Raw genomic sequence first — 25,770 nt, 5'->3', positions numbered from 1 at the left:
TATACAGTTCATGGTCACTAAATCCTGCTATCGTTCACATGTGCTTATTGACAGTTCATGAGGACAATGAACATTTCATTTTAAATCATCCGAAACATCATCAATCTTCTGCTCTCAATCTCACAGCTGTTCTCATCATCTTTACACAGCTGATATTTTGGCCACAGGAATACATTGATGATTTCCTGTTTGTCTGCTGCAGCTCATACAATGAATTTGCATGTTCCATATTCCTGTCTCATCGGGTTCATTTATCTACCAGTAGATAAAGCTCTGCTCTTTTAAAATTTGAGTGTTTTCTTCCTTCATTTGTGTTGTCCATAAAAGCTCTATGGTGTGACCTACATATTCCTAAAGGTGTGTTGACACCATCACATGTAAATTTATTGGCTTTGTATTTTTTGTCAGTTTATAATACTTTCATTTTTGATGGTATTACCAGGAGTTAATGCAGGAGATCAGAGGCAAGCAGCGGGACATCGACAAGTTCTCAGATGACGCACAGACTCTGCAGCAGCTGACTGGGGAGACACGCGTCGGGAACTTCATGTCACAACTGTCAAACCGATACCAGACTCTGCTCACAAACACAAAGGTAATAAAGCCTTCTGATATATAGCTACACCTTATGCATATTTCAGTTTACAGTAATAACATATTTCAGTTTACATGAATCAGGGCATAAATAACAGGAGTCTATTACAAGCCCAAACGGATTCTGCCTGTAATGCCTGCTTGTTTACAGGACCTGATCAAAAAGTCCGGCCAGAATGTGGAGGACCACAAACAGTTCCGGGACAAATACACAGACTGTGCCCAGTGGCTTGCCAAAGCAAAGGCCAAGTTTGCCGAGTGTTCCGACTCTGGCGGGTCCCGAGCTGAGCTGGAGACAAGGCTTGAGAGAGCTCAGGTGAGGCATGGAATCTTTGTGTGGAAAGTGGAAGGAATGATGTTTTTGTACCTCCAAGTATTGAAAAAACATGATGAATGCTGAATATGTTGTAAAGTTGTGTTTTATTGTAGGACCTGCTACGAGAACGGGATGCTGGTTTTGGCAAACTGAGTGCAGTGATTGAATGTGGTGAGAGGCTGTACCCCACGACTGCACCGGACGGCAGAGAGAGCATCCGACAGGACTTAAGGCGACTCAAGATGGACTGGGAGTCTCTGTTTGATGACCTCTCTGCCGTTCAGCGCAAACTGGAGGTAGCCTTGGTGCAGTGGACATCGTTTGATGACAGCTACAGCCAAGTGGGCAACTGGCTGCGTGAAATGGAGCTACAGCTGGAGGGGCCTGTCGTCTTCCGGGCCACGCTGGAGGAGAAAAAATCACAGCTGCTCAACTACAAGGTGTGTTGGGGTTCCTTGGGCTTTCGTGATTTTTCTTGATGTAGATGGTTATTTTTCCTTATATATCCTTATGCTTTTTGGCTTGTCTCCCTCTTCTATCCGAAGTTTCAGTGGATTCTTAAATTACCTTGAAGTTCCGTTCTTCAAAATCTGGCATGGGACTTGGTTTGCCAGATAATTATTGTGGTTATGGGCCTCCATTGTCTTTGGCTGTCAGTGGCAGGCACTCACCCGCTCCTCAACAAGCACTACTGGTGCTGCCTGATAGAATGGGGTGTACCCTTTTTTGAGGGGTAGCGACAGTAGTCCGAGAGTCCGAGTTAGTCTCTACATTTGAGGACTCTAAGCCCTTATTAGAGCAGCCTCACACGTCTCGCGCATGACCCTTGGTCCTTGCGTCAGCAAACCCTCGTCTCCGGCCAAGGAGTCTGCCAAATGGTCCCAACCATTGCAGACATGCAAAGTCAAGGGTACAGGCAGAGGCAAGGGCAAAGGCAAGGGCCCTTTTCAGAGGCAAGTGAAGTTGGCCCCAGCTTCCCAGCAGTATTTACTCCGGAGCCCTTTTTGACCCCGAATCAAGCAGTCGGTGTACTGCCGAAGTCGGGGATTCACTGCTTACTGCCACATATCCTTATGGGTGGTTGACTTTCCCTCCTCCTTGCGGAATGGGAAAACATCACTTCCAATCCCTGGGTCCTATCCACACTCAGGGATGGCCACTTACCCCAGTGGAAGCGAGACTCACTTTCCTTTTCCAGGATCCTATGGACTCCAGCGCAGGCTATTCCGGAGAAACTCATTACTGGTCAGGGCGGCCATTGAGGTGGTTCCGGATTTTATTCCACTTATTTCCTGGTCACTAAAAAGGATGGAGGGTTCAGGCCTATTCTAAATCTCAAAGGTCTGAGTGAGTGAGTGAGTTTAGTTTTACGCTGCACTCAGCAATATACCAGCTATATGACGGCGGTCTGTAAATAATCGAGTCTGGACCAGACAATCCAGTGATCAACAACATGAGCATCGATCTGCACATTTGGGGACTGATGACATGTGTCAACCAAGTCAGCGAGCCTGAACACCCGATCCAGTTAGTCACCTCTTACGACAAGCATAGTCGCCTTTTATGGCAAGCATGGGTTGCTGAAAGCCTATTCTACCCCGGGACCTTCACAGTTCTCAAAGGTCTGAACAGCATGTTGCAGGTACCATCATTCAAGATGGAGACAGTGCGTTCTGTCATCTCATCGGTAGGAAGAGGTGACTGGATCACATCTATCTACCTCAAAGATGTGTACCTGCACATTCCATTGCATCCCAATTTCAGGAAGTACCTCCAGTTTTCCTTTGACAGGAGATACTATCAGTTTCAGGTGCTTCTCTTTGGCATTGCTATGGCCCAAGGGTGTACACCAAACTCTTGTTAATCTCAGCGCAAGTGGCCAGGTTGCAGGTGCTGCCACCCATACCTGGATAACTGGCTCCGTCGAGTACTTGTGGGGACAGGTCCTTAGTTGAGATGCGACATTCGTGGTGATGTGTATTCTCACCAAGATGGACTGGATAATCAATCTCAAGAAGTCAGAACTTGTTTCCACACAGGATCTGATCTTCCTGGGTGTGAGCTTTGAGACAATGTGAGGCATTGTCTCTCTGTCTCCAGACGGCATCTCCAAGTTTCAGAGAATTGTTCTTCAATTTTCACAGTCCCCCAGAGCCTCAGCTGGGACTTGGCTCCAGCTGTTAGGCAACATGGCAGCGACAGTGGACATTGTTTGGAGAGTGCGTTTGAGGATGCAACCCATTCAGTACGCTTTGGCTCGGATGTGGTCTCAATCCCAGCGTTACAAGATCATTCTCCACATTCTCCACAGCGAAACATGCCAGCACATCAATGTGCTAGAATTGAGAGCGGTATGGCTAGTGATCGAACACTTTCAGGAGAGGGTTCAAGGCCGTGTGATTCGTCTAGAGATGGACAATCAGACAGCGATGACCAAATAATCCTGATGCAGGGTGAGTATGATTTTACATGCTCTTTTGAAGAAGGGAACTTCAAGGGATTTCTAGTGTTCCACAACTTTGGATAAAGAGGTAGACAAGCAAATAAGTATAAGTCAGGTATAAAATATGCTTTATAAAAAGCATAAAATGTCAATAGTATTCAGATAAGTACATTTTTAGAGCAACATGTTTGGTCCAAATAATGGAATATATTCCTTCTATTTTGGTGTGTATGTGTCGTCTGTTGTCACTGTAAACAAGTTACTTCCCCTTAATGTTACAGATATTTTTGCCTTGTTACCCATTGTATAACGCTGTCATTTTCCTTGTGTTTCAGGCCCTTCATCAGGATGTGTTGTCCTACCAACGTGTGATGGATAGCATTACTGACAAGGCGCAGTCTCTGGCACAGAGCAGCAGTGACCCTCAACTGGCATCATTCATCTCCCAGACCAGCACTCGCTACAAGAAACTCTGCACTGCTGCCAAGGTAAACAGAGAGTAAATGATCCAAGACTTGCCAAATGTTCTACCTTAAGATCTCATGTTGGCCTTCTTTGTTTGAGCTGCGATGAAACTGTTGCCTTGGTTGCAGGAGCGTGTGCAGCAGTATGACTGCTTTGTGACCGATCATCAGCTGTATAACGATGCATACAATGCCTGTGTCGAATGGCTAAATAGTATCCGTGAGAAGCTGTCGGTGTGCTCCGATGTGTCTGGGGATCGTCATGCAATTCAGAGCAGACTGGACAAGATACAGGTAGGTCCCACAGATACCAGTGGGGATATACCATTGAAAGATGTCATAGATTTTGACAGATGTCTTGGATCTTACAAGATGTAGACAGTGTTGGTAGATGTTGAAATATGCAATACATAGGTATAAAATATTTTTTATCTTGTTTGAAGAAACTATTTATTGTCAACAGAAAATTCTTCAATAGTTGTTACTTTAGGAACAAACATGGTTTGTTTCTCATGCTGCTGAGAGTGTTGAAAGTTTTGTGTTTGTCTGTTTTGTTGGTAGCCTTCATCTGGACACTTAGGGCTATACTGGGAGATGCCTGTAAGACTACTTGTCTCAGACTCTGTCCTCATTACTACTTTTGAGCTGCTGAATTAAACAATAACTTGTGCTGAATGACTACTTCCATCTGGCTGTTAGTCTTTTACTGGGTGTTGATGTTTGTGTGTGACTTGTTGGCAGTTTGACTAATCTATCCCATGATTCCTCTCTCTCCCGACAGAGACGATGTGTAAGTGGTTAACTGTGTGGTTTCTCTCTCTAGTTTCTTGGCTAGGCAACATCTTATCGCCACCCGTCATCTCATTGTACCCCAAGATTAATGTCATTGCGACCTGTCATCTAATGAAATCCAGGAATGATAACATAGTTGAGATGCTTTGATTATTTCTGCTAACTGAGGAGGTAGTCCTCGTAACCTAGAAGGAAAAGTTGCCACACAACTATATTTCTCTACAGACCGCCTTGTCACTTTACATTCAGTGGACCCTGTAAAAACTGCCTGTTTTGGTGTTCTTTGGTGTAATGCCTAGACTATTTCTGAAAGTTTATTGATCCATGCTGAATCATGGACAGTATCACACTGGACACATGCATTTACAACTTGACATCAGTATGTTTTGCATTTTTAGATGTATTTGTATGCCATACAAATTTGTTAGGCCAATCAATAAAATGCTTTGAATTAGGTATGGTATCAGTGTCTATTCTAGGACGCGCGATTGTGCGATTTGTGCTAACAATGATCAAATTGCACCTCATAAAAACAACAGAGCGTGAACTGTCGTGCATAGTAATTTGCTCCCTAACTACCTTTCAAAAAACATATGAAAAAAGCTTTATATTGACAAGGAATGACTTTTTAAATCAGGGTCGGCCACAGAGTCAAGTTCGAGTGACAACATGTAAACATAACAGAGGAACCTCCCTTGGTTAAAACCACTATCAGCACTGGGGAAATGAAATTCCGTTCATATCAGTATGAAAAGAGATAACATTTTTCGATGAAGTTATGTTTTGATTAATTAATTAATTGACAGCATTAGACTATGAACTCTAAACATAGTGCTTGTGTGCAGCACTTGCAAAACACTGTTTCATCAATCTTTTTTAGAACATCAGTTCGTTTTAGCTTCATTTTCGAAATCAGACAATATTATCACTTGAAGTTGCAGGCGACAAATGAATACGAAATTCTTGGTGTGGTAAGTTGGCGTGAATAGTGCCATGCAAAAGAATGAAAAGAACCAATAACCAGACCGATACATCTGTTAAGGAGACGTGTGAATCGAAAGGCGAGCAAAACCAGGAGACTGACCCCGGTCCCTCCGACTCTAAAAAAACCCCAAACCAAGTGTTTTTCAGAAAAAAATGGTTGCAAGAATAGCCATGGCTTTCACAAAATGAGCTTGGTGCTGTGATATGTGACTATTGTACCCAAAATAAAATGAGCAATAGTTTCTCTGGTGGTGGTTGCAAAAACTTTCTTACATCCACACTATTTTGAAAGACGATAATACAGGTATTCCCCCCTACATTTTCCAAATCCCCCCTAGATTTTCAGTTCTAGAATAGACACTGTGGTATATTTGAAACACTTATCATTTCCACCTGCAGTCATGTTTGTCCTGAAATTCAGACAAAAAGCTGTGATACATCCTATGTTTGCTGGCATTATATCCTATTCATTCTCTGGCTCATGCATTTGCCGCAAGATGTCAATAACACAGTGTAGCAGTTACATACCCTGGTGAGCTACACAACCTTGTAGTCATAGTTCTAGAGGCCAGAAACTAACTTAGATATAATGAATGTACATGGATTGAATAATACTTCGGTTTAAACTTCTTGAACACAGTGTCAGAAATACAAGAACTTTAAACACATTGATATCACACAGTAAATGACTTGGGTAATGACATACATGTCATTTCCTTGTGGGAGTTTCCAGGCAGGGTTATGGCCTGTGGTGGTTTAGTGGCTAGAGCTGCTGCCCAATGATGGGAATGTTGGTGTTTCAATCCCCAGCTGAGTTGAGATGCTTGTACTGTTCCTGCTGTGGATTCTACAAAGCAGTAGACTCCATGCTTGTCCTGTTCCTTCAGGGGACTTTCCAATATACCGGACTCCATGCTTGTATTGTTCCTACTGTGGATTCTACAGAGCACCAGACTCCATGCTTGTCCTATTCGTGCTTGGATTCCTCAGGGCACCGGACTCTGCGCTTGTCCTGTTTCTGCTGTGGATCACCAGGCTCCATGCTTATATTGTTCCTGCTGTGGATTCATCAGAGCACTAGACTCCATGCTTGTCCTGTTTCTTCAAGGATTCATCAGAGCACCAGACTCCATTCTTGTCCTGTTCCTTCTGGGGACTTTCCAATGTACCGGATTCCATGCTTATATTGTTCCCACTGTGGATTCTACAAAGCACCAGACTCCATGCTTGTCCTGTTCCTGCTTGGATTCCTCAGGGCACCGGACTCCGCGCTTGTCCTGTTTCTGCTGTGGACTCTTCAGATCACCAGGCTCCATGCTTATATTGTTCCTGCTTGGATTCATCAGAGCACTAGACTCCATGCTTGTCCTGTTCCTGCTAGGATTCATCATAGCACCAGACTCCATTCTTGTACTGTTCCTGCTGTGGATTCTACAAAGCACCAGACTCCATTCTTGTCCTGTTCCTTCAGGGGACTTTCCAATGTACTGGACTCCATGCTTGTATTGTTCCTGCTTGGATTTCTCAGGGCACCGGACTCCGCACTTGTCTTGTTCCTGCTTTTGACTCTCCAGATCAGCAGACTCCATGCTTGTATTGTTCCTGCTGTGGATTTTCCAGAGCAGTGTGACGCCACGTTTGCGCTTTTCTTGCTTTCGATTCTTCAGGGCAGCTAACTCTGTGCTTGTCTTGTTCCTGCTTTGGATTCTACAGAGCAGCAGACTCCGTGCTTGTCATGTTCCTGCTGTGGATTCTACCGAGGAGCAGACTCAATGCTTGTCCTGTTCCTCCTAGAGTCTGCAGAGTAGTTTATATCGTGGTAGGCAACTGCTAGCTTGTACTGCTGGTGTAAATGTTTCAGAGCAGGTTTTTTGAAGACCACTTTTGGCAGTGATATTGCTGGGATATTGCTAAAAGGGATGTAAAACCAAACTCGTTCACTTGACACCTTACTGTGATAGTATAATTATGTCTCATCAAGTCCCTGTTCACCTTCATACCTCAGAACGCTGTAGGCTCAAAGATAGCTCTAAGAGCAAGCTCTCTTGCATGTAACACTTCCCAGGGGCATGTAGAAGCTGTCTGATGCATGAAAATTATTAACTATCTGTTTATATATACTGGACAAAATAAGTCAGGGGTATTGGCATTTTTAGGATTGATATTTTATTAGTGCATCAAGGTACAAATAGATTATTTTTCAGGATTACAAACTTTACATATATCCCTAACTATTTTTGTCCAGTATATATCCATTCTTAACATGCATGACAAGCTACTAAGATACTGACAGTAGTTGCAAGTGATTAGTTTCAACATGAACAGTGTGTTTTGCTGTACTCTAGCAGTGTGCCTCATGCTTGATGCAGTCATTCACAAGTTTCTGTGTTGGCTAGAAGTTACTAACAGGTACTGTCTAGCAGACATAGAGCCCTGATGTAACTGCAAGTCATGTTTGCTTTGTGTGTGGCTGCTTTGGCTGGGTTGCCCCATGCTTGTTTGACTTTAGATCTGTGTAGATGGTATTTGAAGTTTGTGTGGAGGGATAATTTATTAAACTGCATGTTTACAATATCAAATCTTAAATGCCACCAGCTTCACTAATGAATTCCTTCACAAGCTTAAACTGGTCAAAGTGCATGAATAAAGAGTGTATTTTCTACTGTATCCATGGGGCGGTAGGCTGTATTCTCTGTGTGAGCTTCAACTTGTCTCTTTGTCTGCTAGGACATACTTGCCACCAAGATGGAGGGAGAGCCCCGTGTGAAGAATGTGACTCAGCTTGCTGAGAAGGTGCTGCCCAACACAGCCCCACAGGGAAAGGACATCATCCGCAGGGAGACCGAGGCCTTGAAGGACGACTGGGAGGCATTCATCACCGCACTTGCCAAGGTAGGGGCACAAGACAATCTTTTATTCACTGAGAGATAATTGGATTAAGAAGTAGCAGTTACAAACCTATCATTTTATCATCTGACATATCAACTAATTATGACTTCTTCCAAGTTTAGTATCATGCTGATCTAAAAAAAAATTTTTTGAAGTTTTAAATATGTTTTGTTGTTCCCATAATATGTAATAATATGTGAGTATACTTTGCTGAAACATTAAATATATATGTAGGTATGATGAACTTGGTATTTCAGCAGTTAACATTGGTCATTCTAAGTCAAAAAGTAGGAATAGAGGAGACCTTTTTTTGAAAATGTTTTAACGAAAACATTGTTTCTTTTGGAAATACATTTTCCTCATTGAACATATCTTATAAAATCTTTATGAAGTTTTCTAAGTTGGGTATTATGTTTGTCAGGGTGCAAATATAGATGTGTCTTTTAGCAGAAAGTATCGTGTGACAATGTAGTGGGCTAGCATTTAGAGTATCAAACCAAACGTGAAATTACGTCAGTTGTAGTTCCTGTATGGTTTGATTAATCTGAATTTGAAGTTCATTGCAATATTTTTTTGTTTGATCTTTATGTGCTTATTTTATTGATTGCATCAGTTTTATCCATTAACTGTGGCACTCGCTGTATCATACTGACAGCTTTATATTGACAAATAAATTGTGTTGTATATAAAGTGTTTGACTCTGTGTGACACTGTATGTACTAGTTATTTTTAACTTACCTTTCCATAGGTCTTATGCATATTACCTCAAGTTTTGCTTAAAAGAGATCGTTGATTCGCCATTCTGTAGAATAAGTACCTCATGTATCCACGAATGTACAGGAACGGAAGTGGCGTGATCTCCCCACCCACGCAACAGCGGACTGTCCAAAAAATTCACTTTTACTTGAAGGGTCTTGTGAGTCCAACGTTTTTTGTTTTCGTTGCTACTTACTGACACATTATCATTATTAAAGTTGTTTGTGTCTGGTTTTTATGTTTTTGTAACTTTTCTCTTTTATGTGTGGGTGAAGAGGAAAATGCTTGACTGTCATCAGGCTTCATTCAGGTGTCACACATGCATGCAGCATCATTTCTCAGAGAAGACAATCTGCATGAATGTTCCTGTTCATTCATCGTCTCAACTGTTAGAAGTCAGGAGGATTCCAGGAACACTGGTACCATGAATGCTGAAAGTTTTACGTATGCATGTTCCACAAAAGCAAGTGCTGTCATCGAGGGTGATTCCAGGACATTACAACCTCAGGAAGTTGTAGACAACGCCTTAGCGTTATTGGAACGCTTCCGTTATAGATCATGTCAAGTTCGACCCACACTGACAGAAGAGGCGCCCATCTGAAACGAACTATGTTGGATAATGTCTGAGAAAGCATTGAAGTTGGATCCTCATCACATAGGCTGTTAAGAATGCCACATTCGTACATGGCTGACAGATTACATGAAGTTAGCCTGCACCAGAATAACAGTCTTTGATGTGTAGTTGTTGTGGTGAAGATACCAACTCTACAGTCACCTTTTTCTGCATTACAACACAAAGTCAGTCTTCAAGAGGATTTTACAGCGCTTCAGTGACTGGTTTCTACATTCACCTAGTAACAATGTTAAGGAATCCTGGAAACCTCATCATATCATCTGTATATGATGACAAAACACATTATTTTCTATGAAGAATTAAAAGTGGAAGAACAGACGCAACTGCCAGGGAGACAGTCTTAATACATCAATACTATGCGGTGAAGTTTTTTTTCATGTGCTTACATTCAGCCATGTACACGTGTTCTCTTGAGTAACTGTGGGACAGGCCGTACAATGAGATTATGTACAAGGCCAGATGGTGGCAAAAAAATCAGTGACTGCACAAGATTCCACAATGATCATTTGACTGCAACACCGGTGACGTCACTTTTATTTACACTTTTTTTATCTGATTGGTCCACTGTGACAGCGCCCTGCACAGAACTAGGTCACAGTTCACATATCAGGAGGTCATCTACAGATGTAAACCATCCTTTCAATGTGGGAAAAGCTTCATTTACAGTCTACATAGCAGTGTACAGCGTTGTTCAACTATCTTCATGGGTCATAGAGGTCTTCTGTCAGCAGACTAAATTTTATTTGTCTGGGACTTAGAGCTGCAAGTTTTACACAGCTTTGGCTTGCAGCGACCAGTGTCCACCAAATTGAAGTCGAAGATTAATGCAGCATCACTGCATGTTGTCGAGATTGTTCATTACAGATGAAGCATGTTCATAGTTGATTCTACCTCAGCCATATGACTGTTTACATGAGTAATCAATTGACTGGAGCACTTTGGTAGCAACAAGTATTCAGCAAACAGAATGACATTTTATTACTGGAATATTGTTTAGATATGATTCAAGCCACAAGCCACAAGCAATAGTCTCTCCTTTGACACTTTGCAGTATTTTCTTGGTCTACTGATGTCAAGGGGAGGTTACAGTTACACCCATTACAGAGTTTTGTCAATGATCACCTGAACAATACTGACCCATTTGTTCTACCAGATAGTCTCAAGATATATCTGCTTTGGTGGACTCACAGAGACAGTGTCTGCAAAGGGCACCTACCTAACACAGCTAGACTGCTGTAGATGTAGCTTGTTTGAAGAATCGATGATATTCAGCCAGAGTGGCGAAGGTTGTCATGTTTGCATTACAAAACGTCTACTCGATCACTATATGATGGTAAGTGAAAAAGATTCAAGTTATATGCAAAGCAGAAGGGCTTTACTGCAAGTAAAGCATCTCATCATCAAGTGGCTGACTGCTCGTGTCAGTCGAGCAGTCAACACTATGAAAATTGGCATAAAGTTGCCTAGAGTACCAGAAATACTAGCATTACCATGTTTATGCAAGTCTTGTGTCTTAAATGACATGAGTAGTCAGCCACCTGAGGATGAGAGGCTTTACTTGTATTAAAGCCCTTCTGCTTTGCATAATCAACAAAAGAATTTTCATAAGAGACTTTCATTGAAAAGTTTGTCAAGTGTCATCTCGCAAGATACAGAAAGTTGAAAGTTTGCAAGTCTACAGTACCATTTTCAAGACCCCTTGGTCTGTTGGAGTGGGGGTATCACAGGATGTAAAATAAAGACAACCAGGGACTCCAGGAAGTGGCATGACCCACGAACGATTCCATCAGATTGGTCAAGCATAATAAGCAAGAGTCAGGATAATGAAAATATGCAATTTTCTGATTAAAATTGATGTTATATACTGATCCTGACTCATGAGGTCAGTCCTCCCATCTTCCCCTCTCATGACACTCTGGATTTCAATGTATATCAGGGAGTTTGTTTCGTAGAGAGTGACAAACATGGCCAGTCATGTGACCTATTTGCACACCAATGCACAGGCTAAAGGGAGCCTACTTGTGGGTGGGTGTTGATTTAATGTCGGGTAGAGGAAGGAGACTAGCATGTTGAGCATGAGTCAGGATAAATCTGAAATATCAGTTTTAAACAGAAAATTACATCTTGCTTTTGGGGTTTGCATATTATTAACATTTCAACTTTTTCTGATGTTACAGCTTTGTGTGTTTGACATGATAATTCTGCTGTATCTGCAAAGTGCAGAAATCTGCAGAGGACCCCATCCCTGGTGTCCGGACTATGCCACGGTATCTTGTACACTTACTGAGTGGTGCCATCACTGTACTTCATTGTCCGTCCCTGACTTTAAAGCATTTCTCCTTGCAAAGAGGAAATGGTTAGCACAGCGTAAGAGGAAGATGTCTTCCCTGGCTTTGTCTTTGATCTTCTCTGCCACGGACACAAGATAACTGTTCCTCCCTTTCGACAGTTCAGACGCCTAACCTAGGCTCTACTCCAGCGCCATGTAGAGTGATGCCTGAACCTCAGCGCTTTTCAGACGCCTTGACATCACAGTCTGATGCCCTTTCTCATCCAGAGGTACAGATGCTGCTACGGTCCTTTGCCAATGACAGTTGCTACTCAACCTAGCACCATTCAACTTCTGCCTCTTCTGCTGTGTCCCAGCGCTGACGCTTATGGATTATAACAAGGTGATGCTAGATGAGACAGATTATGGGGGTACTTCCCTTCCCCATTCTACTTACGATTGATCACCGACACCTCGCCTAATTGCCCAGTACTGACCAAACAAAGGCGATTAGGTTTTCACCAGAGTTGCTCTTGTCACCTTACCCTATGGATGCAAATTTTGTGATATTAGCACTCAACTTTACAATCAAGGCTCCGAAGTCATGCAAAGGTAACTATAAGATCCACAGCTTGGACTTTGCCAATACTGTGGTGGAACATGGTGAATCCCAGAATCGCTGATCAATCTCTTCCCAGTCTTAAACATGTTTGTGATTGATATGAAACTTAAAGGTCACAAGCAACCAAACAATCAAACATTATTAAAACACTTATCACTTATTCATGCTGTATAAAATGCATTGCTGATTAAGGAAAAAACAAATAACAAAATTATAAGCATACAATCGCAAATCAAAAGTGCAATATTTTGTACTTGGGTCTACTTCCCTTGTAACGAAGCAGCCACGATACCAAACCCAGTCAGAGCCAGTGGATGTGTACTCGAGTGTGATCAAGCCCTTTCATTTGCCACTAGTTCATTTGCTGATATGCTTAGCTGTCTCTTTGTTTATGGCTTATAAGCCTGATAGGTGGTAATTTCACATTGTTTGTGGTCAGTGATTGAAGTTGTACATTGCATATTGTAATTACCATACAGGCAGGCAGACAAATCGTTGTTAATAAACCAGACATTGAGTTTTCTCTGTGACCTGGGCTACGAGTGCAGGGCAGACTAGCTGTTGAAACCACTTTTCCCCCAGTGCTTTGGAAAATTAGTGAATCATGTGAACTCCGATTTTGTGGGCTTTCTTTCATTGCATTTTATTTTTCAACGTTAAAGGTTGAGTGGGCAGTTTTGATGATTGTTTTTTGATAAGTGCATACCGAAAGTTAACAGAATCTTCATAGTTGTGTTTTACGTTGCATGTGACCTTTAAACAGATGCTGAAACCTATTTCTGTGTCTGTGACTTTTGCGCCAGCTTGGGATTTATCGGAGGACAATGCATTAAGGATTGATAATTTTTCTACGCTTTACCAGTGAGTCCTAAACGACTCACTGGCACATCTTCAAGTAGCGTTGGCCATGACAACCACTGTGCAACGTACTTGTTTCCTGGCCCCTTGTACGTGGCAGGAAGAATTCAAAAGGAAGTTGCTAAGGGCCCCTTTCACATCTCACTTCCTTGTTTGATGATAAGATCCCTCACTTCCGGATGGCATTTCTGGAACAACTTCTAGCCAAGCTTACGTCCAAGGTCTGACTGGCCACCTTCAGGAAACCTGCCTGCGTGTGTCCATGTACCATTGTTACAGGAAATATCGGAGGTTCATGTTCAACGGTTCCCACTACTAACTGAAGGTGCTCCCGTTTGGCATTTCAATGGCCTATGGCACTTTTGATATTCCTCCTAGGCGCTGAGAAAAAAAAAAGCCTTTTTATCACATGACTTGCCAATGCCACAGACTTTACTTGCATGACTTCGCTGATAGGGTGGAAACTCTCTCCCAAAGCTGGATGCTCCTCCCTTCTGTGGGCTCGTCGGACCTATTCAGTAAAAGTTGAAATTTTTTGATAGCCCTTGCTTGCACAGAAAGAGAGATCATGTCACTTTCGTTCATGTACATTCGTTGATACATGAGGTAGCTATTCTAGAAAATAGCAAACCAACGACTGTCTAATCTCTTTTAAGTGAACCTTGAGGTAATGTGCATAAGACCTATGGTAAGATAAGTATTTAAATATCTAAAATATTTAGATTTTAAGAATTCTATGTGATGGGGCCCAAAAGATGGAAAGATATCAGGAATCTCAAAATAAGGTTTGATAGCAAGGGACATAGCCCATGCTGAAATGCCTGTATCCTTTGTGTTGTATCCCACAGACCAAAACTGACCTGGAAACTTGCATGGACCAGTGGAAAGAGTTCGAAAATTGGCATGATCGCTGTGCAACCTGGATCAAGGACTCTGAGAGCCGACTCCGTGATGCTGACCTTAAGGCCACACTCCAAGACAAACAGGCTCAGCTGGAGAAACTCAAGGTCAGACTATGCTTGTCATTATCAGTGTCCCGTGTTGTCCATTACTTTGCACTGCGTACTTTCTTGTCATACTGCCTTTTGCCCTGTGAGGAAAACTGATCTGATTTGTGTTACAGGCTCTTCAGGCAGATGTTGCAGAGCACCAGTCAGACCTGGACTCTCTCAGTGACTCTGCCCAGGACCTGGTGAGGCTCAGCTCTGACACCCGGGTTGTGTCCCAGGCCTCTCACCTGGCCACGAAGTACCACTCACTCACTGTCAACGTTAAGGTAACCAGATCCTTCCAAGTGATACAGATGATACTAAGCCATAGTGCACTCCATGAAATTTCTTTTTGGTAGATACTACAGATAGATGTTTAAAACTGAATATTTTTCCATCATGTGAAAGGTTAGAAGGTAGCTCATCTTTATGCATGTATCAGATAAATGTGTATTTGAAAGTGGCACATGAACACATGTTGTGTTGCAGGAACTGTGTCGGCGCTGGGAACAGTATGTCTTGGACCACCAGGCTTACACACAGTCCTTCCAGCAGTGCAAGAACTGGATAGGTCAGATGAAGGTGAAGGTTGCTGGTGCCGGGGATGTAACAGGTGACAAGATGACGGTGCAGGACAAGATCAAGGACATTCAGGTGGTTACACACTGCTGTTTATCACATCAGTCTTTGAAACAATTTACACACATTTGATGCAAGACATGTTGGAAGTCTCTGTATATACGAGAGATTTGGAAAGAATAATAGATTTGGAAAGAATGTTAAGTTAGGTATGCTCCCGTTTTTGTGTCCAAAGTTTATTTCAACTCAGTTGCAATTTTCTCACCTTTATGCCAGGTAAATGGTATCAAGAGAATCAGTCTGTGTCAGTGGGGTACAAAGGAAATGTTAGTAATTGCCTCTCACTACTAGCATAACTTGTTGAAGACCATTTTCAACTCCAGTCTTCCATGAGAGGGTGCAATTATTGTCATGAGTTTTGTTATTCTTCAGAATCTGATCTCCGAGAAAGAAGAAGGTCTGCACATGCTGCAGATAGCTCTGGACAACCTGCAGGTTGTGCTGCCAAACACCTCAGTGACCGGTCGGGACAACATGCGCCGGGACATGCAGTCCCTCCAGCAGGAGTTTGACTCTGTTGCTGGTGATCTGAATGAGACAAGGACCAACTTGGAGGGATGTCTAGCTCAGTGGACTGTGTATGATGACAGTTTGGACCAACTGCAACGGTGGCTTTGCGACCTCGAGAACCAGGTGGAGGCAGATTCCCAGCTTCAGAACACGCTGCAAGAGAAGAAACTGCAGCTGGATAGGGTCAAGGTCAGTCAGTTTGATAAAATATAGCTGTGTGGTAAACTGTTAGCAGAGGTTTAGCCTTTTAAGTGTGTGAAGCAGTGTACTTAGTCTCCTGTTATGTTGTGTACAGGTATTACAGCTGAACATCAGTTCCCAGCAGAGTACTATAGACAACATGAATGACAAGGCCAACACGCTGAGACAAACCAGCAAGGACGTGAATCTCAGCAACCAGATCCACCAAATTGTAGCTCGTTATGAAACACTGAAGACTAAAGCAAAGGTAATAAAACGTTACTACATAAATGTGTTCTAGAAAGTTCAGTCAACCAACACAGTTTGATTGAAGGGCACTGACACTGTTGTTTCTTTCAACAGGACCTTCTACAGAAGTGTGAGACCAACTTGCGAGACCACCAACTGTACCGAGACTCTTACATGGAGGCCACCGACTGGCTAAGTACCACCAAGGACCGCCTCAACCTGTGCAGTGATGTACGTGGAGACCGCCATGCCATCGAAGCCCAGCTTCACAAAGTGCAGGAGATCTGCAACTCAGTAGAGACTGGACACAAGAAACTGAGTGCTGTCATGGAGAAGGGCAACAAGGTGCTGCCAGAGACATCTGTGCAGGGTCAGGAGCTGGTCAAACAAGAGTTGGACATGTTGTCTGGGGAGTTTAAGGTGCTGGACACAGATCTGCAGGAACTCCTCAACCTCTTGGGTGAGCCTTGGAATATACTGGGCAGACTTATACCTGTTTCACTGAAATAAGACTGTAATAGAACCCATTATGTTAATATTGGTTCATATTGTTCCAAAAGTTTTGATTTATCAAGTATTGACTTTAGTCACTGCTGCTGTTTTCTTCAGAGAACCTGCGAGACCAGTGGCACCGTTACGAGGAATACTACGATGACTTAAGTCACTGGATCAAAGACACAGAGGCAGACATGAAAGCAGACTCCGAACAGAAGGCCACACTGGAGGATAAGGGTATCCAGATGGACAAACAGAAGGTACACACGAAGGATATGTGGTCATGAAGGGGAGCTAAGGCAGGGAATGTTTATGTGTTTATGCTGGTTTGGATTGTGCAAACGTAATTGCTATCAGTCTTCAGTGGTGAAAATATAAAGCAGTTAGGTGCTTATCAAGTTTTGACCTGATGGTGTCTATCTCTGACAGTTTGTTCATATCTCAAATTAATGTGTTCCGTGCTGCAGGCAGTGCATGAAGAAATCCTCCACCACCAGACTGCATTTGATGGTCTGGCAGAGCAGGCCCAGCTCCTCATGCAGTCCTCCAAGGACAGTCGTGTGTCCACCCAGCTCACGCAGATGAGCTCTAGGTATTCTGCTCTCATCACACTCTCTAAGGATCTGATGAAGCGCTATGAGCAGCATGTTCAGGACCATGAGCAGTATGCAGATGTTTACAATGATGCAATCTCCTGGCTCCAGTCAACACGAGACAGACTCTCTGTGTGTGCCGACACTTCTGGGGACAGATACACCATACAGGCGCAGCTTGAGAAACTGCAGGTGAGGCAGAAATCAGGACTGGTACCTAGGTAATATACTCAATAATGTGGACAGTTGGGCAGTTTAGTTGATGTGCACCTGTCCAGACGAAAGGTTTACACATTTCATTGTTCAGGCTTTCAGTGGTAATGTCACAGTGAGTGGTAGTTTGATGATTTGGGGATGATGGAGATGAACCTAGGGATAGTTCAGGTGAGCTGTTTCATGATGCATGGATGTTGTAGGAGTTCACAGTGCTGAAGGAGGAGGGTCAGGCCTTGCTGCATACTGCGCACACCTGGGGGGAGAAGACCATGGCCAACACATCAGTGACTGGGCGAGAGATGATCCGGCAAGACCTTGGTCAGCTGCAGACCGACTGGGCCAACCTGCTTAGTGAGGTGTCTGACACGAAGGTGCTGCTGGAAGCATGTCTGCTACGCTGGACAGAGTTCAGTGACAGCAGTGACCAGGTCCTCCGCTGGCTGAAGGACATGGAGAAGAAACTAAGGGAAGCACAACCCAAGGCAGACATCGGTGAAAAGCGGGCTGAGCTTCAGAGAGTCAAGGTGAGTCTGTGGAGTATCTGAAGTGTGACAACTCACTGTTAGTTTGATGCGTCACTAAGTCTCCAGTGATGTTCATCACCCTTTTCGGAAGACTTTATTGTAGGTTCTTGTGAATATGTGTAACTATGAATGTCAGAACTGAACTGGGATTTGTTAAGTGTTCAAATGTTCCTAGTTATAATGATGATGTTCATGGTGTCTGTCAGCTCACTTGGTGAAGTTGCTTTGTTCATCTTTTGTTGCAGGTGCTATACCAGGACATTGTCTCCTATGAGCAGATGGTGGAATCTGTGACTAGTAAGGCCCATGGTTTGGCTGAGAAGAGTTCAGCTAGCCAGTCATCCACTGACACATCACAGATTGCATCACGCTACTCCACTGTAAAGGAACAGGCCCAGGACCTACTGGCCCGCAATGAGCAATATGTGGCCAACCACCAAGACTACATCGATGCATGTAGCAACTTTGTATCCTGGCTTCGCACCGCGATTGAGAAACTGGCAACATGCTCCGACACATTTGGCGAGAGATCTGTCATTGAGGGGAAAATCGAGAGAGTACAGGTCAGTGACGTAAATTTGCCATCATTGTGTGATTTCCTACAGAGGTACATGTTCTTACCCCTTGGATTCTGGGTCCAATTAGGTCCTGTTTAATCTACTGTGTACCACAACATATAATGCCACCTGCTTTGTACAAACCTTCAGTATCGGTGCTAGTTTATATGCCCAGTTCATAACACAATCCTGAACAAAGCACATCACCCCAGCATACAAGATCCTGAAATTGTAATAGAAATATGTTTGTTTCCTGGTCCTGTTTTGTACAGTGCTGAGCCCCGTCGACCTCCAGCATTTCCTGCAATTATATTGTCAGTTATCTATGTTTCAGTATGTCAGACTCAGTTTTGTCTAACTCTTGGTATGTTTATTCAGCCTGATAGATGATCCCACACATGATCACTTCTTGTTGTCGCAGACGTACAATCACACTCACCTATGAATACCCTCCCTTAGCCTTTTCCTGCCAATATCGGTCACATGACCTGCTGTGCTTGTCACTCTCTCCTTCCTTCACCTGACAGGATGGTTGGAGGCAACTTGAGGTCCCGATATGGCATTTGATAACTTTTCATATACAGCTTTCGGTCTGTATTATTTAACATTATGAGTGAATGAGTGAGTTTAGTTTTATGCCGCACTCAGCAATATTCCAGCTATATGGCGGCAGTCTGTAAATAATCGAGTCTGGACCAAACAATCCAGTGATCAACAACATGAACATCGATCTGCGCAATTGGGAACCGATGACATGTGTCAACTAAGTCAGTGGGCATGACCCCCCGATCCCATTAGTTGCCTTATACGACAAGAATAGTTGCCTTTTATGACAAGCATGTATTTAACATTATGATGTGAAATTGTTTATAAAATTTATAGAATTGATAAAATCATATACCAAACAAGTTGTTAGAACTCTGATTTCGAATAAAATGTGAAGTTTCACTGGCAGACATCATAAGTGGCTTGACAAGACCAGTTAAAATAATATGAGAACTTCTGTCCCATTAACTCGGTGTCATGTAGCGCTGCACACTCCATCAATGACTGGTTGTCTGATTCAGTCCACTTTTCTCCATTAGCTGGCCTCATGATCCTTTGCATACTTAGATTATATTGCTGTCATTCTCAATTTGTTGTAGTGACGAATGACCTCCCACCCCTTTAAAGTGGCTGTGAGCATTTAATGTCTCGCACGTAGACTCATTTAGCCAGGGATCACGTCGGGTTTGCCATGGCAGTCACATGGTAGTCAAATGAAACAGTGGTGTTTATTGAGCATGAGCCAAGCTGTGTATTGACTGGCACTCATGCATGAAGATTACTGGTTGATTATAGCATTATGATCTGCTCGGTATTTGGCAGTGAGGATTAACACAGCTGGATGTCAGAGGTGACACATTCTAGACTGTGATTATATGCGTGGAAATGAGCTCTTGTGTCTTGAAACAGTAGAGTAGGTGAATTGTGTCGACATAGGCATACAGCCTGGCCACACTCTCCAAGCCAACATAGCGTGAGTTGGTGTGAAGCCTCTATGGAGGACAGATGAAATGTCTCATTCAACACGAGGAGTACTAAAGTACCAGTGACTTTGCAATGAAGGAGGTGCACCATAGTACCCACGACATGATCTTGGGTATTGACACTGTGGTCAGGGCTGAGGAAGAGGGTGGGGAGGAGGTCATCCAGACACCTGTCTCACAAACATATGGAAGTTTTGGTACACTTACTTGGTACTTGGACAGGTTTTCAACATCTTCGCACCACACTACTGATATTATTGTTGCATACGGCTGCAGTCCAGGCAGCTGTACACAGGATGAGATTTGTTCCAATGGACTGGACTCGGACCGTGTTCCAGATCTGGATCCCATCAGTGCTAGGCTTATTGCCCTGTCCCTGGAGATTGGGCCCTACTCCTTATCCACTGTGATGAAGGCAAGAAGCTGTGGCATTCCTGCTGTTTGTCATATTCAAGTGATATCAATCAAAAACAAGTTAACTGTGAACTTAAGTCAGTGTTGTAACCCCAGTGTTTTCTTATTTTCCAGTCACTGCTGCACAACCTGTCAGAGGGCACCCAGAGATTGTCACATGCAACCAAGGCAGGGGAAGCAACTTTGCCTAGCACATCCCCTCAGGGGCAGACAAGGATGCGCCAGGAGCTGCAGGCTATGCACAAAGACTTTGAGGAGTTCCGGGGTCAGCTGGTGCAGGCGCAGTCTGACCTAGAAGTGTGTCTCACTCGGTGGGAGGAGTTTGAGGAGAGCTTCCAGACATTTGGTCAGTGGCTTAAGGACACAGAGAACCAGGTACGGTCTGAGCTGGACTTGAAGACCACTGTGGAGGAAAAGAAACTGCAATGGGAGTTATACCAGGTGAGATGGATTCACTTGTCAGACAGTATTCATTGAGATCTTTCACTGTTCCCACATTGTATGTATTACTCTCTCATTTTGCAGCGCCACCTAGAGGAAATCATCTCCCACCAGTCAGCTCTGGACCGTGTCAGTGAGAGGGCCCAGGCTTTGCTGCAGACCAACGCAGATGCCAAGACATCACACGCCATTACGCAAATCACCACCCGATACCAGTCTGTCATCGCCCACTGCAAGGTGTGTACACAGCACTGTGTAGCGTAGTGTTCAGCATCATAGAAAGAGGTCACGAAATATATATTTGTCAAAGAAAATATAGAATATAAAATATGAAGTGTACGTTTCTTCACAGGACATTGTCTGTAACTTGGAGTTCTACTTTACCAACCACATGGACTACAAACAGAGCCTTCAGCAGTTCCAGGCGTGGCTGAGGGAAACACGACAAAGGATTCGTTCCCTTGAGGATGACCACGGGTCACGTGACAAGGTCACGGCCCGACTGGAACATGCCGAGGTGAGTCTGCATGTAATGTGGAATACCATTGTGGTCTGGTGTTGTTCATGCTGGCATGTTTACCTTTGTAACAGGCAGTCTTATGAACGACACTAATTACCCTGTGACAATCATTCCTCATGTATCCCACCACTGTATATCTGGTGTATGATCATAATGGTTACTGTTGTATTGCAGGGCAACTTTTATCTGGTGAGCATGCTTGTCCTACCTCTAGACTCTTCATTTCTTATCATGTAGTGGTGTTGTTGCATGTTATTTGCACATGTTGTTGTCAACATTATGAAATCAGTTGTCTGGTAAAAGCACGTTGGCAGGTGAAAGTATGTTGGTAGGTGAAAGCATGTTTTCAGGGGAAACAGAGTTAGTAGGTGAAGGTATTTTGTAAAGTGAAAGTATGTTGTCAGGTGAAAGCATGTTGTGTTGTGTTCAAGTAGTTATTTTGCTGAATCACTGTCGGGGCGGTGGGGTATCCTAGTGATTAGAGTATTCTCTAATCGTGCTGAAGACCCAGGTTTCATCCCCAGAATGTGATCCTATTTTGGGTGCGCCCCAATGTGATATTGCTGGAATATTTCTAAAAGTGGCATGAAACCATACTCACTCACTCACTCACTGACTCACTCACTCACTCTATTCACTTTAAAAAAACACTGCTTGATGAAATCAGCTTATAAAAAGTAAGTGTAGACAGCCTATAGGAACAGTAAAAAATCAACAGGATCGGCGAAAGATCAATTTGGAACAGTAAAAACGCAATAGAAACTGTAAACAGGGATCAGAAAAATTAACACTGTCACAGAAACAGTAAACAGTCAGTAGTAATGTTCAGCAGAAAAAGTAAACAGTAGTAATGTTCGGCAGAAAAAGTAAACAGTCAGTAGTAATGTTCAGCAGAAAAAGTAAACAGTAGTAATGTTCGGCAGAAAAAGTAAACAGTCAGTAGTAATGTTCAGCAGAAACAGTAGACAGTCAGTAGTAATGTTCAGCAAAAACAGTAAACAGTCAGTAGTAATGTTCAGCAGAAACAGTAAACAGTCAGTAGTAATGTTCAGCAGAAACAGTAAACAGTCAGTAGTAATGTTCAGCAAAAACAGGAAACAGTAATGTTCAGCAGAAACAGTAAATAGTCACTAGTAATGTTCAGCAGAAACAGCAAACAATTGGTCAGTGTGCAACAGAAGGAGAAGCCAGCTGTTAAATAGTGTTTTCTTTTGCCACGCTTCATCTTTACGTCTACATGTCCAGTGGCTCTGGTTTACTTGTGCATGCCAGTTAGCAACTGATAGTTTCCCCCTAAGCTTTGTTTCTCATCTAGGCATGTTGTCCATTTTGTGAAGACATAGCTCCTTGTCTGGACATGTTATCTGTTTGTTGTCCATTTTGTTCTGATATAGCTCCTCATCTGGAGATGTTATCTGTTTGTTGTCCGTTTTGTGCTGACATAGCTCCTCGTCTGTTATCTGTTTGTTGTGTGTAGACACAGGTCCTCATCTGGACATGTTATCTGTTTGTTGTGTGTAGACACAGGTCCTCATCTGGACATGTTATCTGTTTGTTGTGTGTAGACACAGCTCCTCAGCAAAGGATGTTTGGCTACTCTGGACAGCAGTCAGGTGTTGCATGTCATGCAGCTTCTGTGATATGTTCAACATAGCCTTGTTCTAGATGTAGAATCATGTGTCATTGTAATGCACTGTCCAAGGAGGACAGCTTCATGATTTTTCTAAGTCCATTGATCCTCTCACCACTTCCAGTGGTGGCCTTGTCCTCCGAGGCAGAGTGCCTCGTTGACACCACAGAAAGCAGTCAGTACGTTTCAATATTGGATCACCATGATTATGTTGTATGGTTTGCCAGCACCATACTTCTTGTTGAATTCACCATTGTGGCAAACATTTAAGATCATAGAGTTTCTCTCAGCATTAAACTGACATGACATGACATTCATGGAATGCTGTCAACAGTAGAGTTAAACCATGCTCACTCACTTGTAATAATACAAATTTGACCACTTTCAAAAACGAGTACCACTTTCTGATTTAAATATGTCATCTTCTGGATGGTATTTTGTCATAGATCTGATTATTGATGGGCATCCGTTTCACACCTCCGTTTGAACAGTACACATTTCATTGAGATTTCCTCCTTCCCCACTAAAGTGCTGCTGTTTGTTGCTGTAGGAGATCCAGGGTGCCATGGATCAGGGACACAGCTTGCTGCGCTGTCTGCTGGACAGCTGTGAGAAGACGCTACCGTCTACCAGCAACAAAGGCTGCCAGACGCTGCGACAGGACACTGAGACCGCCAAGACAGAGTACGAAAACCTGCTGACAGAAATGTCCCAGGCCAAGCGCAGTCTGGAGACAGCTTTGTCCCAGTGGGGAGATTTTGATCGCCTGTATGAGCAGCTGAACATTTGGCTCACTGATGTGGAGAACAAGCTTCGGTCAGACTCAGAGTACAAGACTGACCTCCCAGAAAAAAGGTCTAACATGGAGAAATTCAAGGTGATACAACCTCTTAGATTGACAGTGATTTGCGTTTTACTTTGTTACTAGAAACAACTCATTAAATATTGTGCATGTTCTCCCCAGGCCCTCCAGGCAGACATTGCTACCCACAAGGACATGCTGGCTAAGTTAGAGCAGAAAGCAGGACAGGTGAAGGACTCCGGTCCCCGTGGTCATGTGTCCGGACTTACAGCCAGGTACCAGGCAGTCGTCACAGAGAGTAGGGTAAGTGAATGATGTGCATCACAACACCTTAGAGCCTACACCTGGTGTTACGTCAAAAGTAGTATGCTAAATTAATCAGAATCTAATTAAAATGCTGCATGGTGGTCAGGATGATTGAGGTCAAGGGTCCACCTCTATGGATTGCCCTATTGTGTTGTACTGCACAAGTGTGGTGGGTTTTCCAGTGGCACACACACTGAATATTAACATTACATTTTGTATCTCCTTTTGGTAAAACCATGCCAATTCTTCCACCAGGATGCCTTTGTAAAGGCTGAGGAGCAGGTCAAAGGTCATGAGGACTATCGAAAAGCCTATATTGCTTGTCTGGACTGGCTGGCTAACACCAAACATCGTCTGCAGAGAATGAGCGACTACAGCGGCGACAAGAGAACACTACAGGACAGACTGCAACAGCTGAAGGAATTCAAGGCAGACTTGCGCCAAGGTCAGGAGATGGTGAACCGGGCTGCTGCCCTGGGAGAGCGTGTTTGTGAGAGCACCTCACCTCAAGGTCGGTCTGTCATCCAGCGTGAAATGGAAGGCCTGCGCGAGGACTGGTCTGTCTTCTCCATGGCAGTTTCTGATGTAGAGACAAATCTGGAGTCCTGTATCGCCAACTGGGTAGAGCTGGATGATGACCATGTCACCATTATGAACTGGATAGACAAAATGGATGCACGAGTTCGAGGACTAATGGAGCCTAAGCCCAGCCTTATCCGCAAACAACAACAGTACCAAGAAGGGGAGGTAAGTCTCATGGCACTAACACCAAGAAGGGGAGGTAAGTCTCATGGCACTAACACCAAGAAGGGTAGGTCTACTGTTTTACATTTCTTGTGACAAGTACGGGAAGTAAATCTGACAACAAGGGCAACTGCATTAGTCTGGCTGTCTGTAATGTTATTTTGTATTTGCATGATAGTTTTTTCTTGTAATCCATTCTCCAGGATGTGTACGATGAGATTGGAGGTAAGAAGACAGCTCTGGACAAGATTCGAGAGAAAGGGGAGACAATTGCCCAGCGGAGCAGTGACCCTCGTCTCTCCAACAGCATGATGCAGCTGTCCACCAAGTTCCAGGCTCTCTGTTCTCTTGCCAGGGTAGGTACAAACACCACTGTATTCACAGTTCATAGACCTGGCCCTTGATAGATGAAGATAGCATACCATCAGTCTCAACATCAACCCAACCTTCTCTGTCTGTTACCCTAAGTCTACCCCTTGTTTGACAGAGCACAGTACAGAAGCTGAAGGACCATGTCCATGACCACCGAGTGTACGACGATGCCCTGGAGGCTGCCAGCAAATGGCTGGCCATGATGTGTGAGCGTGTGCAGGCATGTAGTGACACGGCTGGGGACTGGACAGCCATACAGGACAGGATCGCAGACATCAAGGTGACAAAAACAAGCTCTGATATGTTGTTGAAATTTTGAGCATGTTTGTTTCACTATTGCCCCCATTTTTTTTCTGAGTCTCATCAGGTTAATTAAAAATACTGTGTCTGTGAAGAAAAAATTAATACAGCTTTAGAGTTACATGAGCCTACAGTTCAA

General features: G+C 43.5%; 1 protein-coding gene across 2 annotated transcripts in view; it reads left to right on the top strand.

The window, feature by feature from the left end:
• The window catches only part of LOC137293555 (muscle-specific protein 300 kDa-like), a 210,871-nt gene that overhangs the window by 80,608 nt on the left and 104,493 nt on the right, over positions 1-25,770 (top strand). For both annotated transcript variants that reach the window (XM_067824182.1, XM_067824181.1), the window contains exons 50-73: positions 443-595; positions 746-910; positions 1,024-1,350; positions 3,689-3,841; positions 3,947-4,111; positions 8,321-8,485; positions 14,470-14,628; positions 14,745-14,897; positions 15,100-15,264; positions 15,622-15,948; positions 16,055-16,207; positions 16,303-16,648; positions 16,798-16,943; positions 17,151-17,468; positions 17,693-18,016; positions 18,262-18,579; positions 20,631-20,957; positions 21,042-21,194; positions 21,310-21,474; positions 23,658-23,984; positions 24,072-24,212; positions 24,471-24,962; positions 25,163-25,315; positions 25,447-25,611. In XM_067824182.1, the coding sequence (XP_067680283.1) occupies positions 443-595; positions 746-910; positions 1,024-1,350; positions 3,689-3,841; positions 3,947-4,111; positions 8,321-8,485; positions 14,470-14,628; positions 14,745-14,897; positions 15,100-15,264; positions 15,622-15,948; positions 16,055-16,207; positions 16,303-16,648; positions 16,798-16,943; positions 17,151-17,468; positions 17,693-18,016; positions 18,262-18,579; positions 20,631-20,957; positions 21,042-21,194; positions 21,310-21,474; positions 23,658-23,984; positions 24,072-24,212; positions 24,471-24,962; positions 25,163-25,315; positions 25,447-25,611 (5,460 nt within the window). The remainder of the gene's footprint in view (positions 1-442; positions 596-745; positions 911-1,023; positions 1,351-3,688; positions 3,842-3,946; positions 4,112-8,320; positions 8,486-14,469; positions 14,629-14,744; positions 14,898-15,099; positions 15,265-15,621; positions 15,949-16,054; positions 16,208-16,302; positions 16,649-16,797; positions 16,944-17,150; positions 17,469-17,692; positions 18,017-18,261; positions 18,580-20,630; positions 20,958-21,041; positions 21,195-21,309; positions 21,475-23,657; positions 23,985-24,071; positions 24,213-24,470; positions 24,963-25,162; positions 25,316-25,446; positions 25,612-25,770) is intronic.

Source organism: Haliotis asinina, chromosome 8, assembly GCF_037392515.1.
Source record: "Haliotis asinina isolate JCU_RB_2024 chromosome 8, JCU_Hal_asi_v2, whole genome shotgun sequence".
Lineage (NCBI taxonomy): Eukaryota > Metazoa > Mollusca > Gastropoda > Lepetellida > Haliotidae > Haliotis > Haliotis asinina.
The sequence above is the reverse complement of the archived record's forward strand: the minus strand, read 5'-3'. Positions and strand labels throughout refer to the sequence as shown.